At 42.1% G+C, this 15,091-nt stretch overlaps 1 protein-coding gene across 2 annotated transcripts in view; it reads left to right on the forward strand.

Moving 5' to 3' along the window:
- The window catches only part of EVL (Enah/Vasp-like), a 128,362-nt gene that overhangs the window by 14,833 nt on the left and 98,438 nt on the right, over nucleotides 1–15,091 (forward strand). Inside the window, exon 1 of one of the 2 annotated variants that reach the window (XM_052693242.1) lies at nucleotides 5,683–5,879. The exons of the other annotated variant lie outside the window; for it this stretch is intronic. Within the exon in view, the coding sequence (XP_052549202.1) occupies nucleotides 5,857–5,879 (23 nt within the window). The 5' untranslated portion in view covers nucleotides 5,683–5,856. Of the gene's footprint in view, nucleotides 1–5,682; nucleotides 5,880–15,091 lie in introns of those variants that run through there. 2 annotated transcript variants of the gene reach the window in all.

Below are 15,091 nucleotides of genomic sequence, written 5' to 3' on the forward strand. Positions count from 1 at the left end.
AATTAAAATGCTTTTAAGATCTGGAACATTTTCTTCCTTCAAAAAAGCAAGAAGTCAGTGTGGTTTTGGTGGTATATGAATAGCTGTATTTGTGTCTAAAGTGCACACTTCCACATTTGTTTATACACACTTCCAGGTTAGTTTATATACAACGTATACCCTACACGTAAGTGTCAAATGGTTTATTGTCAGTCTGTGCTTTCAGGAGCCCACTAGCTTATTCAGAGAATATATAAATATCAGTGGATATTTTCCATATCCACTGATGTTTTATTTGATAGTGGTGATGATGCATGTCTAGTCTCATCCTCCTGCTCTTCTCTTTTCCCACTTAATCCCTCAAAACTTGGAGAAAGTTGACTAATTACAGCTAGCTTGAAGGAAGATTCAAACTGGAAGTCCATGGCTCCAATTAATTTTCTCTGAGAGTCCTTTATGTCTTCTGCTCAATGTTTAAAAAGATTAAGATCCTCATCAGCAAACGTGTGTCAGGAGTAAGATGCTATGCTTGTCAGGTGAATACTGAGGTAGCATAACTTGTAATTGCTGAGGCAACTTTTGTGTGCGGTATGATTCAAATTATTCTCTTCTGAATTGAAAAAGCTGTTGTTGATAGTTGCTTATCCAGGGATAAATAAAATATTACTTCCTTTCATTTCAAATTCATGCAGCCTCATGCCTTTTCTTGGAAGAGATTTTGCATGGTTTTAAATCATTTTACATAAGCAGGCAGAAATTCAGGCGCGAATGCTCAACTCTTAGTCATATCAACTAAGATTTGCATACTGTACAGGGTGAATCTTAGTTTCTTTGGATATTTGGTGGTATGACCATATTTCTTCTTTTACTAATTTGACATTTATCTCAAATATGCTTGTCTTCTGCTGTCTGTCTTGTCTATTTAAACTGCTAGGGACCTTTTCAATATTCAGCTTTATATAGCAATCAGAACCACACAGTTCTAAACTGGACTGGATATTTTAGGTACCATTGAAGTGACTGATAGCTCAGAAATTCGTATGCAGCTTTTAGTTTTCGTTCAGACCATCTCAGTTCTGTTGGACTGCAGATTGTCATGTGGTGTTATACCCAAGGGCTGATTAAAAACTCAGTAAGAATCCCATTCTCTCTGATTCACTACAGTGCACCTTCGCTTGAGCTCCAGAGCAAAGCAGATGGGGCTGCGTTTGGGAAAACTTTCCGTTTCAGCATTGTGCTGCATGCTTGTCTGCACCTGGTACAGAGTATCCGTTCATGAAAATGATATGTGGTACTCCCAAAGTGATAAGAGTAAAGCTGTGGGAGATCAACGTGGGAAAAACCTGACGCTGTCTGTGCTGTGGCCGGGCCGAGGCTCTCAGTTTGCGAAGCACAAAGTGTACTGGGGCCAAATCTGGGAGGGGGAAGTTTGCTGTGCAAATGTTCACTTGTGGTTATATTTAAAGTTATATGAATGTGGACACGGGCTTTTTAAGCAGGCTAACTTCTTGAAATCAAATTTTGGTGATCAAAATGAAGACTACAGATGAAAATGAGCAGTCAGAAATGTAGATGAGAAGACTATTAGTGTGCAGCAAAATTGATGTTAAGTTTTAAGGCAGCATGTAATAGAAATCCAATGGATGAAAAGAGGGGGAAAAAAAAGTTCATTTCCTCTCCGCCCTTTCCTTTAGCAGCTGAAGGTTTGAGTCAGTACTCCAATATTGAATATACCATTGTTCAGAAGAGTTTAGGGTACTCTAATTATTTCTGCTATTTTCTCAGTACCTGAACGAACTTAGCCATTCCTTCTTCTATTTCAATAATCCTTTTAAATCTTATTTTCTTAAGCCTGGGAAAGACTTCTGAACTCAGAGGACATCCCATTGAGAGGAGATTTTTCAGCATTTTCTGAGATGCTCTCTGATTTCTGTATCTTCTACTTTCCAGAAGCGCTGGAGCTGTTGCGAATGTATATTGATTACATATGCTCCTGTTGGTTCATTCTGCTTCTCCTTTCACCTTCTATTTTCTTCCTCATGAATTGAATTTTTTTATAGGTTTTATTTTTTCTTGAATGGTCTAAATGTCACTTCAGCATAATGATAATACAGGCTTAATGGCAGAAGTCTGCTATGTTAGTAGCTTTTCCCTTTCTTCAGCAAGGGTATAAATAGTTATCTCGTTAAAATATCTCAGTTTGTGATCAGATAATGTCACCTAGCATTTGGCTTTCGTGGAAGCTCAGGACAATGGACCAAGAGTGATGCAACTGAGATACTGAGCACCAGTGGTACAAGCTGCTATTTTTGCAGAAACGAAGCTCTTTTGCAGGCTATCAGCACAAGGCTTTTGTGTGCCACTTTAAGCAGTAGCTAGATCCAGAAATTTCACCATTGTCTTTTTGCCTTGTTCTGGTTTGTCTATTTGTACCTTTTGCTTCTTTGTCAAGCTTTCATCAGAGGTTACCATTTCTCTTACCATCTCTCTTGTTTGTTAAAGACTGGACTTAAACCCACATGTTGTTTTCCAGGACTTGCAAAGCTGCTTCAATGGGAACCATCATTGCTACATCTGCCTGGCAATACTTTGGGAAGTGGGATGGGAGTACCTCAATTCCCATTCCTTTAACTGCTCGCCCCATCCCTCCCCAACTATAATTAGAGTTATTTTCCTTTTCCAAGACATAATTAAATTTTGTGTTATTATGGACATTTTTCATCAGAGGTTGGACTGATTTTACAGCCTGGTAGGGGTAGTAAACAGTTTTCTTGTAAAAGGTTTTTTTGTTGCTGTTATTTCTGTCTGCTTCTGGACACTTGAAATCTGTTTTAGAGCATGAGAAATTGCAACCTTCTTTGCTAAGAAGTCATAAGGAGATATTGTAATCCCATTTTTATTTATTTATTTTGCCATCCATGAGTTCATGAGGCTTTAGAAAGTCCCTGTGATCTCTGTTAGGTAATGTCAGGCTGATCCTCATTCATGTGGACAAAGTGACACGCTCGTCTCAGATCTTCCAGCCTTATTTGGGAATCCTACAAATCTATTAACCAGAAATGGCATTTCTGGTTATCTTACAGGATAGGAACCCTGCTCTTGCTGTCTGTAATGCTACAAATGGTTGTGAAATCGCTGGCTGAAAAAAAATGAAGTTAAAAAAAGTTATCCCAGTGGAACCTTTTCAGCAGCTGACCTCTGCTTTGAAAGCTTCTGGAGTGTGTTTGCCTTTGAGCACAGTGAGCTCATTGACAAGGGAAGCCATCGCTTCAACAGTTGACTATTTATTTGCATAGTGGCTCTTGCAGAAATTGGAAGACCAGGCAGTGTTTTTGTAAACTCTGTTTCAAAGAGAATGGATACTTAGGGGAAGCTGTCCGCTATAATTGCTGTTAGTTGTGTAGAAAGGTTTTTATTTTGGCTAGCATAATAAATAAACACTAACATTTGAAGTGAAAAACAGCCCTGTTTTCCACTTGAATTCAAGTCAGGGTGAGGTTGGGGTGAACAAGAAAACCAAAGTTCAGGCTTTCCTTATTCAGCTGGGTGGGGTCTTGGCTAACTCTGACTTTGAAGGTAAAATCCTGTTTCCTCCATGTCAGAGGCAGGGCACTACCTTGCACAAGGCTCTTGGGCACAGTGTTCAGAAAGCATATGTGTTGTGAAGTACATCCTAAATATGCAAGATGACTTTCCTTAGAGGTTGTGTCCTTTGTGGTAGTTTTAATGTCTTATTAGGTTATAAGCAGAAGTACCTACTTTGTAGTTCCTCCCTTTCTGGATACCTAAAGAATAATACATTTGCATCAGATGGTGTGACTGCATGTGTTTTTGTGCTCCAATAGTGTGCCCTGATTATCATTTAATACTATCACATTTGTTTAAAAGGAAATAAAACCAAGCCCAAGGTCATTACTGCATATATATACCACAGCCGAAATAAATTCAGACTGTTTCCAGTGGTGATTCCTTGCCAAGAGTGCCTTTTCCTATTGCTCCAACCCCTTCTGTCTACTTTATCAGCACCATGGGTTCAGATGCTGATGAGGTGTGTCATGTAGGGGAGCCTACAGAGGGGAGGGGAATCAACTCTTTGAAAGGGTTGATATGTGTAGGATGAGGGGAAATGGTTTTAAGTTGAGGGAGGGGAGATTTAGGTTGGACATCAGGGGGAAATTATTTACCCAGAGAGTGGTGAGGTACTGGAACAGGCTGCCCAGAGAGGATGTGGATGCCCCGTCCTTGGAGGTGTTCAAGGCCAGGTTGGATGGAGCCCTGGGCAGCCTGGTTTAGCATTAAACGTGGAGGTTGGTGGCCCTGCATGTGGCAGGGGGGTTGGAGGTTCATGATCCTTGAGGTCCCTTCCAACTCTGGCCATTCTGTGATTCTGTCACAGGTTGCTGCTTTGTGGTGACATTGCTGCCTGTGTTCTACCATTCTCAGAATCCCAAAGCTTGGTGGGACAACTGCTGTCCTCAAGCAGGGTGACTGGAGGCTCTTTAAGAGTTGTGGTTGGGTCTGGGTGGGTGTTTCATACATCAACCAAACCCCTCTGTGCGAGAATGTTTTCTTGTACTGGGAATGAGCCGTAGCTATAAAGGGGAAGGAAAAAGGGGTGGGAGTAGCCCAGAGGCACTGCCTGCTCTTGCATTTCCCAGGCAGTGCCTCACCATCTTTCCCTCCCAAGTGAGAAGTGGTTTTCCCAGAATCTGCCTCTCCATCATTTCCAGTGCTCCCCTCCCTTAGCCTGCTCTCCAGCCAGCAGCCCATTCCCTTTCTGCCTGGCCTAACCTGGCATCCTTAAATCTTGGCTCCCTTACAGAGATGCAGAGGTTTACCCTAGTGTGCACAACGGCATGACAAAATCTTTCTGCATCCCTCCTAACGTATCGCTGTGCCTGTTTGGGGCTGCTGAGGTCTCCCCATGCATAAGGACCCATGCAATCCAAAGCCAGCAGAATGGACTGTGCTCAGGGCAGTGGGCACAGGCTGCACCCCAAGCCCTGGTCCCCTGCACCGGGAGCCTTACTGCTCTGTTGCCGTGGAGATTGCGTGCGCTGTTGCTAGGCAGCTGGAGCTTCCTTTGCCTACCGCAATGCCACGAAATCCTGAACTTTCCTCACTCCCCTTGCCCTTCCTCTGCCTGGCAGAGATGGCTCTTAGCCAGCTTCATTCCATGGCACGGCGGTGGGTTGTGAGTGTTAACCCTGCAGAACAAGAAAAGCCCACGCGGTAGTGCAAATGGCACTGACGGCAATGAATTCAGGGCCGAAGGAGTTAAACTGGTTGGGGATAGACTACAGAGGAAATGATTACTAGTAGATAAACTCCTTTAAAATGTTCTGGCTTTCATGGAAGGGGAGGTTGGTGGCTGCAGCCTTTTGTTGCATCATTGGTGGTTAATATGAATAAAAGCACAGAATAAAATATCACTACAAGGTAAGAAAATCGGCTTGAATGGGCCTGATTAATCTCTTGGGTTACGATATATATTTAGTTTTCTGTCGTCCTCTACTTGTGTTTACTGATTTTGATGTGGCATGCGGATGATAATTTAGCCTGTCATGTACAGTATTTGACTTATTTGGCTTGAATAATAAAGATATCAGCCTGTATTCTTGGAGTATACTGCATTAATCAGACTTGCAGGAATGATCACATGGTACTCTATCGCCTTTCCCTGTTAGCTGCTGCTTGTCAGCAGCTGGCTGAGCTGTAGGCTGCAGGCCAGTATCTGCATACCCTTTCTCTTCAGAATATTTCAAATATTCTGTCTCATCGTTATGCATTTTGCTGCAGTTTGACAAACTAAATGGTTTTCCTGCACGTAAAGAAGATTATTTTTAAATTTCAGAGCATTTGTGTAGTTACTAGGCCATGTATGCATTTGAAGAATTCAGGTAGGCTCTCTGTTTTATACATCAGTGTGCTCGGTTTTTGTTCTCACCAGGTTTTTGCTGTGTAATGTCAGTCAGCTCTACAGTTAGTTCTTCAATGTGCGAATGTTTCTTGCGTTTTAAACCTTTACCCTGTGCATGGGGAGAAGTGCTTGAAGGGTAAGATGCAGGTAACGGTAGCTAACCGCATGATGAAGTGCAAAGCTGAGTAATTGAATGTATCGTGCACAGATTTCATAGCCGTGCAGCCAGGAGCAGCAAGTGCAGTGCAGTTATAAATATAAACCAGAAACTGTTCTGTTTAAAAGGGTCTTTGCTATTTTTGGTTCCTGAGAATCTGACAGATGCTCCTTTGAGATAAAATCCTGATTGTGATAGAGAAAATTGATGCTTGGACTGTATATAGGATTATATTTTATGCTGCTGCAGAGTATACGTGTCTGTTTGTCATAATCTTGTAGTTGCAGAATTCCATATGAATTTTGTTTAAAATAAAGATATGGTTGAATTTGTTTGGTTTCATGTTTGCAAACATTTGAGCAATGGGGTTTGTTAGAGTATAAAATTAGCACCTTTTATTTGTTACTGGTTTTGCTCAGCATTGCTTTGGCCCCCCCCATCTCCAATATAACTCTGTGCTTAGGCAAGTATTGAGGTCTCTTAAAACTGTAACAAGTATTTGAAGGCATGAAACAGAATTTCTCCAGAAATTGATTAATTTTTCTGCAGTAAAACATTATTGGACTAAAAATAAATAAATAAAAAATCTGTTTTCTAGTTGCAAAGTAAGGAGTGTCATTCTTTTTTTCTTTTTTAATTTGTTTGGCTCAGTGTGTTCTCATAAGTTGTGTTGTAAAATTTCTGGGTAAGATGGTGTCAGTGTTGTAGCAGCATTAGGGATCATCTCATTATACGTTGGTGTGACTGAATATCATCATCATCATGTGTCACATTCTATTCTTTTCAGTTTTGAAAAGAGATTGTTTGACCACGTATGTAACTAGATGAGAGGATGGTTTGTCTTTGTATATACAAAGAACACTCTATACCAAATATTTTAAAATTAAACTTGCTAGCATCAAACAATATATTATTGATATTACTTCTCTCTTTTGTTAGATCATTTAATATATTGGCAATTTCCCTTTTTTTCATATTTTACTGATCAGTTCTTTGTGGAAGTGAGTAGTGTCAAAAGCAGTAAAAGTAATTGCAGGAGCCTCTGAGGTGTTCTGATTCCATCCATAAATGCTGAGGGGAGAGGCTCGCGGAGCATGCTTCTCCTGTTGTGAGATGCAATGTGATGCTGAGTGAAAAGATTTTACTGGAAAACCAGATAATGCTGTGTAACTGCAGTTGTCATAGGGCTGTCAGGAGATGGTTGAAAGCTTGACATCACTGATTGTTGGCAATAAATTAAGCTGCAAATGGGCTCCAAACTTACTGTGCCACTTACTATGCCCACAGTTATTTGTGTTTCATCCAATTGATCCTTTTCTTAACAGAGTGGAACTCTCAATAAATCTACCCCTGGGAGGGGAGTGGGAAGGATGTTATTTTTAAAAATTCTGTTTTAAAAGCCTCAGCTGTCTTTCAGTGTTGTTCCTACACATCTCATGCCAGGAAGACACCTACTTTTATGACAAGAATGGTCAAATGCCAATTGCACACCCATTAGGCTTATTAAATTACTTGTCTTCTCTTAGACTTGCTTTGAAAACAGTGTTAACATTTAATGTGCAGAATGCTGGACCTTTTCTTTTTAATCTTTCACACTGTTAAGGCTGTGGTTTCTGTACAGCAGCATTTAAATGGCATTTGTTTTATTTGGCATTTCAGTGGTGTTTTGTTAAGGTTGTGTTTGCATGTTGATGGGTTTTTTACGGTATGATTATTCCCATGCCAGTGGCTATGTTATGCTTCGATGGGATCAAAGCTTATCTTGAAAGATAAAGAAAAACAAGGTTGGTCAAGTTGAGCAGTGGGGTGGAAGTCTCTCCCCATGCTCATGGATGCAAAGCTGGTGGATCAGTAGATGGCACTCTTCTCTGGGCTAATGGCCCCTTGTGCTTGGAAGATCCTTGCATTTTACTGGTGACATTTTCCCCTATGGACGAACTGTAAACTTACCCTCACCTACCCTGCCCAGCAGCCTGACTGTGACCTGCAAATGGGTACTTACGTGCTTCTTGCAGAAGCACACTTGCCTGCATCCTTCAGTGCACCCACCCAGTCAGGGTAACTAAGCATCCAGGGCTGGGGAGATGGCCACCCATGTATGTCTGCCTACCCATGGGAGCCTAAATCTATATGTCACAGAACCATAGGCTCAGAATTGCCTGGGTTGGAAGGGAACTCGAAGACCAAACAGTTCCAATCCCCAGCCATGGGCGGGGACATTTCCCACCAGCTGAGGGCCACATCCAGCCTGGCTTTGGGCACCTTCAGGGTTGGGGCACCCACAGCTTTCTGGGCAGCAGTGCCAGCGTCTCGCCACCCTTGGAGTGAAAATTACCTCAGAACATCTAATCTAAATCTCCCCACTTTTAGTTTAAGACTGTTTCTATTGCCATCAGATCATGTAAGAAGTTGATTTCCCTCATGTTTATAAGCTCCTTTTAAGTACTGGAAGGCTTCAATGAGGTTTCTTTGGAACCTTCTCTTCTCCAAGCTGAACAAGCCCAACTCTCTCAACCTTTCTTCACAGGAAAGGTGCTTCAGTTCTCTAATCATCTTAGTGGCCACCTCCACCTCTTCCATAAGCTGGGGGCTCCAGGCCTGAATGCAGTACTCCAGATGGGGGCCGCAGGAAGGCTGAGCAAAGCGGGATAATGTCTACCATTGCCCTGTTGGCCGCTGCTCTTGATGCAGCCCAGGGTACAGTTGGCCTTCTGGGCTGGGTCTCAAAAAGCCATAGGATTGGATGGGTAGTGGGGCTTTTGGTACCCCAGCGCAAGAGATGCCTTCTCAGTCTGTCTGTCCAGTATTTCCCAGCAATTTCAGTTTGATGCAGCATTCTTCAGTTCCTGGCTAAATGGTGCTGGAGTATTTGTGCTGAGTGTTAAGCAGCCACTGGTTTTCTCTGCAGGAAAGTCCCACGGGAACGGATGGAATAACCCCAGTGTGCTGCTTGTGAAAGCCCTCTAGGATGGAGTGTTGCCCCTGTGGTTGCTGTTGAATGAACAGGGACTTAAGCCTTGGAGAAAAAAAGGGAGTAAATCCACTTAATGACCTTGTAGCTCCTTGTAACAGTAAAGATGGGTTTATCTGGCTCTTGGGAAGTGCCTAATAGCTCCAGAAAAACTGCAATTGATTTTGAAGTGAGGGTGAAAGGAGCAAAGCTGGTTCTTGGTTTGTGGAGGCAGCTGGATTGTGCAAGATACCAGTTGCATCCTTGCATCCATTTCCATGCTGAGTTTCTGTGCTGTCTTTGCAGAACCCCATGCCTGGCATATGTTTTGCTTATGACTGGAGATAACACTGCTCACTAGCCGTGTTTTTATCATCTCCTGCTGACGACAACTGAAGTTGTAATAGGTCTTTGCCTGTGAAGCCAAAAGGAGGTGTTGCCCACTTGGCCACAAGTTGTACTTTTCTCAGTTGTGCTCTGTCCAGGTTCAGCTCTTCAGCAGCAGAACACAAATGCAATTTTTTTCTTTTGTTGCCATGCCTTTATCTTTGTGAGATATTACTTGGTATTCTTTGCAGTGAGCCACTGTCTGTCTATTTCTGATACACCGCCCACCACAGCATCGCAGTATTTTTAACTGCATCTTCTATTCCCCCATCCACTGAGCAAACCTGAGAATGCTACAAAAAAGGAAAATGAGGCTTTCGACGTAGCTGGCTATGAGCAGAGGAAGCAAAATCTGCTGATGCAAAGTCAAAATGAACATAAAGCATTTCAGTGCCATAATTCTGCCTTTCCACAGTGGGTACAGAACCTTTAACCTGATGATCCCCAAAGAGGCAGCAGCACTCGGGTGGTAACTCCCCGGGGGTAAAACTCAGAGCCAGGAGGCTTCTCCTTTCCCCTGCCCCAGAGAACTAGCAAAACCATTTATAGAAATGAAAAAAGGCTGCTGCTCTGAAGGATTGCAGGCCTTTCTTCTGTGCCTTTTCCTGCTGAACACTCCAAAAAAGGAGGCTGCTTGAATAGTCCTAATTTTCGGAAGTGCAGCTGTAGTCGGAGTAGTCAAGCAACTTTTTGAAGCTGTAGGTGAAGCACTCAAAAAGATTTACTTGTGTCACCAATTGTTCCTTAAAGGAAATAAGGTCTGCAAGAAATATGACCATATTGATGAACAAGAAGCAGCAGGAGACTGGCCAAAGGAGATTTCAGCTGCTACAAAAGTGTGGCTTTGTGGAGAAGGGTGATGGGGGTTGCAGCACTATGGAGGGGTGAAACAAATCATGGTCCCAAGTCAGCAGCTCTGACCTCCAGCTGGGATGGCGCAGACAGGGAAAAACGCACCAAATAGTGCAGTTAGTCTTTTCTGTCAGGAGTGTGGAAGAATCAGGGCATAACTGTTACTGAAGTCAAAAGGCATTAAACGTGATGGTGCAAACAAGTTTAAAATGGAGAAAATCCAGGGATAGTGTTTGGGCAGCATGTAATTGCTTGCAGTGTCTCAGCTCCTGCTACCCTGCATTGCTGAACTTACTGCATGCAGTGCCATGTTCAACATATCCAGTGGGGACTTAATAAACAACCACCAATGTGTGAACCTAAAAGCTGGATGAAGACAGCTCAGCTTTACCAGCCAAGGGAAACTGCAGGCTTGCTGCATTGCCACTTGCTCAGCAAGCAGACCTCCAGCAAACTAGCTACTAGTGTGCATTTATTTTGTCCTTGTGCCAATGCAGCAAAATTGAATGCAAAACTTAACAAAAATACATCATTGGGACAGAGGCTTTTGATTACACACAGAGACTGGTGAGTTGTTCATGTTGTGCATGTGAATATTCCACATGATGCAACTCACCAGGGAAAATACACGTGCCCAGAGGGTTACAGCTGTAAGATCTGTAATGCTCTTTTGCATCTTTCTTCATGCGAGAGTTCACACCTAAGTTTGTGACAAGGATGCCAAATTAAAAAGGAAAAAAGAACCAGTTAGGATTATTTCTTTTTTGTGCGTGAAGGTAATTGCCTGAAATTTGCCCTTTGTTAGTCAGAATTGATTTTAGATACTTGATTTTTGGACAGTTGTTATTTATCCACACAAGGCAAAAGCCCTGAGGAAATGTTGCTTCTTTACACAGCAGATTGAATCAAATGTTTTTGCTGACATATTTTTCCCTGTGACAACTGACTTTGCAGTTGCCATGTATTTCCTTGGTTCAACACTGATACATTTGAAGAGGAGAGGAATACTTCTAAGGAAGTATTGTAAGAATTCTGTTGCTGGGAATGACAATAAGCATATACTATTCTCGTAATTTATTGGGTTGGAGGAGCTTCAGAGTGTACGGTAGGAGGTAAATTCCAGATGCATCAAAATCAAATTGTGTGGGACGTGTGTGTAGTCCCAAAGCATGGGGCTGTCTGGGGAAGAATGCTGTGCTCCTGTCTTTTCCCTAGTCCAGCCATGCAACCCGTGGAGCAGTTTAGTGCCAAACACCTGGATGGGTCACTCACCATCTACTGCAATGTAAAGCATCTGCAAGAACAAGAAATTTTCTCTCTGCTCCCTTTGCCAGGTAGATGTGACAACCTGGTATTTTGCATTCTTCTGTAGTCTCTCTCATCTCATATCCTCATCCAGTATACGTCTTCAGACCCTCGTCCTCATTGTTTTTTTTAAAGCCATTCTTGTAATGTCTACAAACAAGCAGTGGATGGTTCTGGTTAGCAAGGATTCAGACACAGGTTTCAGAACTGAAACCAGTTATCAAGACACATGGAAGTTGATGTCAATCTTTAAGATGAAAACAAACATGCAAGTACAGATGGTTCCTTTAAAGAACAAAATCAATGATAACTTTTAAAACCACCTGTGGGAATTCACTAGGAAAAGTCATTCTCTCTCCTACTTCCTCTGTTTAGCCTTCAGTGTAGAGTATTTAAAGCTTTGAAGCACTTTTTCTATCTTTTGAAGTTTATTTTGTATGTTAAACAGCTGCTGCCCATCTCTTACTGGCAGTGCCAGCTTCTTAAGGGTGAGTGCTTGGTTTTGCTGTGCTGGTGCCTTCCTGAGGTGCCTAGTCCCAGCTCTGAGTCAACCATGTTGACACCACAGGTGCCTGGGTTCCCACTTGCCTTTTTTCCTATAGATGTTCCATCAGTTTGTACCCTATCCTTGCAAGTTTCATGTTTATCAGCTACAGGTGGAGAAGACACTGTGTATGAGGGAAAATATGTCAAGAGAGCTGATGCTTCATTACTAGAAGTACTTTTTGAGAGATGAAAGAACCTGGGTGAGGGGGATGCTGAGGAAAACTTTCCCAGGCAATAGGCAGTGTGAGGCAAAGTGCTGTGAGGTTTGGAGGTAACGGCCTGGCAAAGCTGACAGCAGGACAAGGCTCAGAGATGATGGATCTGGCCATGGAAGTAGAGCTGAAGGTTTGAATCTGAAAATAAATGAGAACAAAAACTCTCCGCTCCACTTTGGTGAAAATACACGCTGTGATTCTTCTCAATTGATAGAAATTGAAGCACAAGTGTTTTCCATTTAAGTTGTTCAAGTAGCGTGGTGTCCACATGTAGTTTCTGGTTATGAAGACTCACTTAAAATTCTACTTTGCCTGATTCTGGGTGATGTGGGATGAAAACCTGTTCTTAGGATCACACGAGTTTAAATCTGGATTGTCCACATCCTAGCAAAGAATCTTAGCACGTACCTGCAAGGCAAGAGAGATTGGACTGTATTCATGGAATTACCTATGTAAAGCATGCTGTCATAGTGCTGTTGTAGCTGCTGCAGACTAAAGGTGCAAATGAGGCAGTGTATGAAGAGAAAGGAAATGCCTCTTACTAAACCACCCAGAAGAAAGATAATTCTTTGAAGTTAGACTTCAGCTTTTTATTAATGTATCAAATTTTAGCAATGTTGTAAAACATTCCCATTAAACTAACTTCACATTAAATCTGTCTGGGGAAAGATGGAAAAGAGGGGGGAAAAGAAACAAGTTTTAAGGAAATAAAAGGAGAAAAAGATAAACTTTAGGAAAATAAATGATTGAAACTTGTGCTTCAAACTGAAGAGAGTTTTTGTATCTAAAGGTGCGTCCTTAATTCTGACCGTAAGAACTGATCTAATGAAAGGTATGCAGAAATAATTTGTTTCTCCACAGAGCATCTTTGCTTGATAAGACAGCAGTTTTTCATGTTGTTTCCTATGAACTGCAGTTCATGGAGTTGATGCTGCTCTGTCCAACTGTCACAGATTTGCTGCTCGTTAGCAAGGGGCTGTTTATTATAAAGCTAGGTTAAAATGTTCACAACAGGTAAGACTCTTTTGAAAGTCCATTATAAATTATTTGAGATCAAAGTCATGTCCTTTTAATTGAGGGAGGATTTTTCAAAAATCAAGCAAAAAATCATTTTGTGTGGATCAGATATTCACAAGAGCATGTAGGTGCTCTTATTCTAGGGAGCAGGATCAGCTGGATGCTGTTTACAAAGAAGACTAGCCTTTGTATTTAAATATTCATATACGTGTGGAATGTTTTAATTACTTGAAAATCTGTATCTGAATGCTAAATAATGTGGAAAATCTGATTCTACAATCATCTCTGTGCATTGCAGAATGGAGAGAGTGAGCATTATGATGCTATCGTACTTAAAAGCTGCTATTTTTCTTACATCCATGATTTTTCAGAGCATCAGGTTGCAGGAAAATAAGATTGATGTAGAATTCTTCAGTAGGAAGCCTCTGAAGTTGGCGAGGTAAATCATCCCCTGTGTGTTTTTACAATACTGAGATGTATCAGTAAATGTTTGCAACGGATGGATAGGTATAGGTAGGCAGTGATGGTCAAAGCCTTTTTAGAAGTATGTGCAGGAAGGACAAAGTCAGGAAGAATTCACGTATAACCTAGAAGAACTCTGTCAGAGCAGAAGAAATGTGCATGTTTTGTTGGTGACTTTGTCACCGGTGAAGGAGGTTTCTGCCTAGAGCCTATGCTGTAGGTCGCACGCAGTTACAGTACCACTTGAGCAGAAATAAATGCATGTCCCAGTTATACCAGATGACTGCATTATCCTTTGAAAACAGGGAATGCAGCCCGAGCATCACCATGCTTAAAATCAAACAAGGCAGGCCTTTGAGTCAAATGTAATTGTGTTATGTGGTGCAACTGGGCTGATTCTGTTATGGTACTGGGACACTTATGTTGCAAGAAAAATAGCAAATGATGTATGAATCCTAAGTGCTTAGTGCTACCAAGGCTGGAGGAAAAAACACAAACCTTAAGAAAAGATCACACTTCAGAGACATCATTGTGCTGTCAGGCAAGGCTGTTGGCACTAATAACAAGTAGTGCATTCATATCAGTAGGTCCCCTGTAGTCATTTTTAGCTGGTGCAGATAACTAACGGTAATTTCCAAAGGTGCTCAGACAGAACAGGCTCATTAAATAGAGACATGCATTTATTTAAACTATTTCTGAAGTGCAAAGTGAGAAGGAGGAGAAAGAAAACATCTGATTACAGAAGAAAGTGAAGAGTATGAATCCTCAGGGTACTGCGTATGTAAGGTATCTAGATAATTTAACATGAAAAAATTGTCTGATTTAGTGCGGAAAACTCTGACATTGCTGACAAAGATGTAGCAACATCCTGGCTTTGAAGGTTGAAGTAAGAGAAAAATCAATCCTGAAATACGATGCGGCTTCCTGGCACTGAGGCCTGTGGAAGAGTGGTGATGCTCAGAGGGGGAAGCTGTGCACTTGTCATCACTTCAGTTCCGAGCTCCAGTTACTCACATTTAGATAGAGTTCTCTGCCCCCAAAAGTGATCACGTCCATGTCTTTGATGTGAGAGTTGCCTGTGGGTGTCTGTGGGTACGAGCTCTGTGCAGCTCAGTCCCAGCAGCATCCCACGTCCTCTCTGAGCCCAGCCACGTCGTGTGACGTCAGGGCAGCTCCCATTGCCAAACACTCAGGATTTCAGTTGGCTGCCCTTGTGTGTGTGGGCGAGGGGAGAGCAAGGGGTCAGACATGGAGTGTTTCTCCCTGTAGATATGCGATTTGGCTTCTGAGGCGTGGAATGT

This window comes from Tympanuchus pallidicinctus, unplaced genomic scaffold (assembly GCF_026119805.1).
Source record: "Tympanuchus pallidicinctus isolate F22 unplaced genomic scaffold, pur_lepc_1.0 scaffold3, whole genome shotgun sequence".
In the NCBI taxonomy this organism is placed as follows: domain Eukaryota; kingdom Metazoa; phylum Chordata; class Aves; order Galliformes; family Phasianidae; genus Tympanuchus; species Tympanuchus pallidicinctus.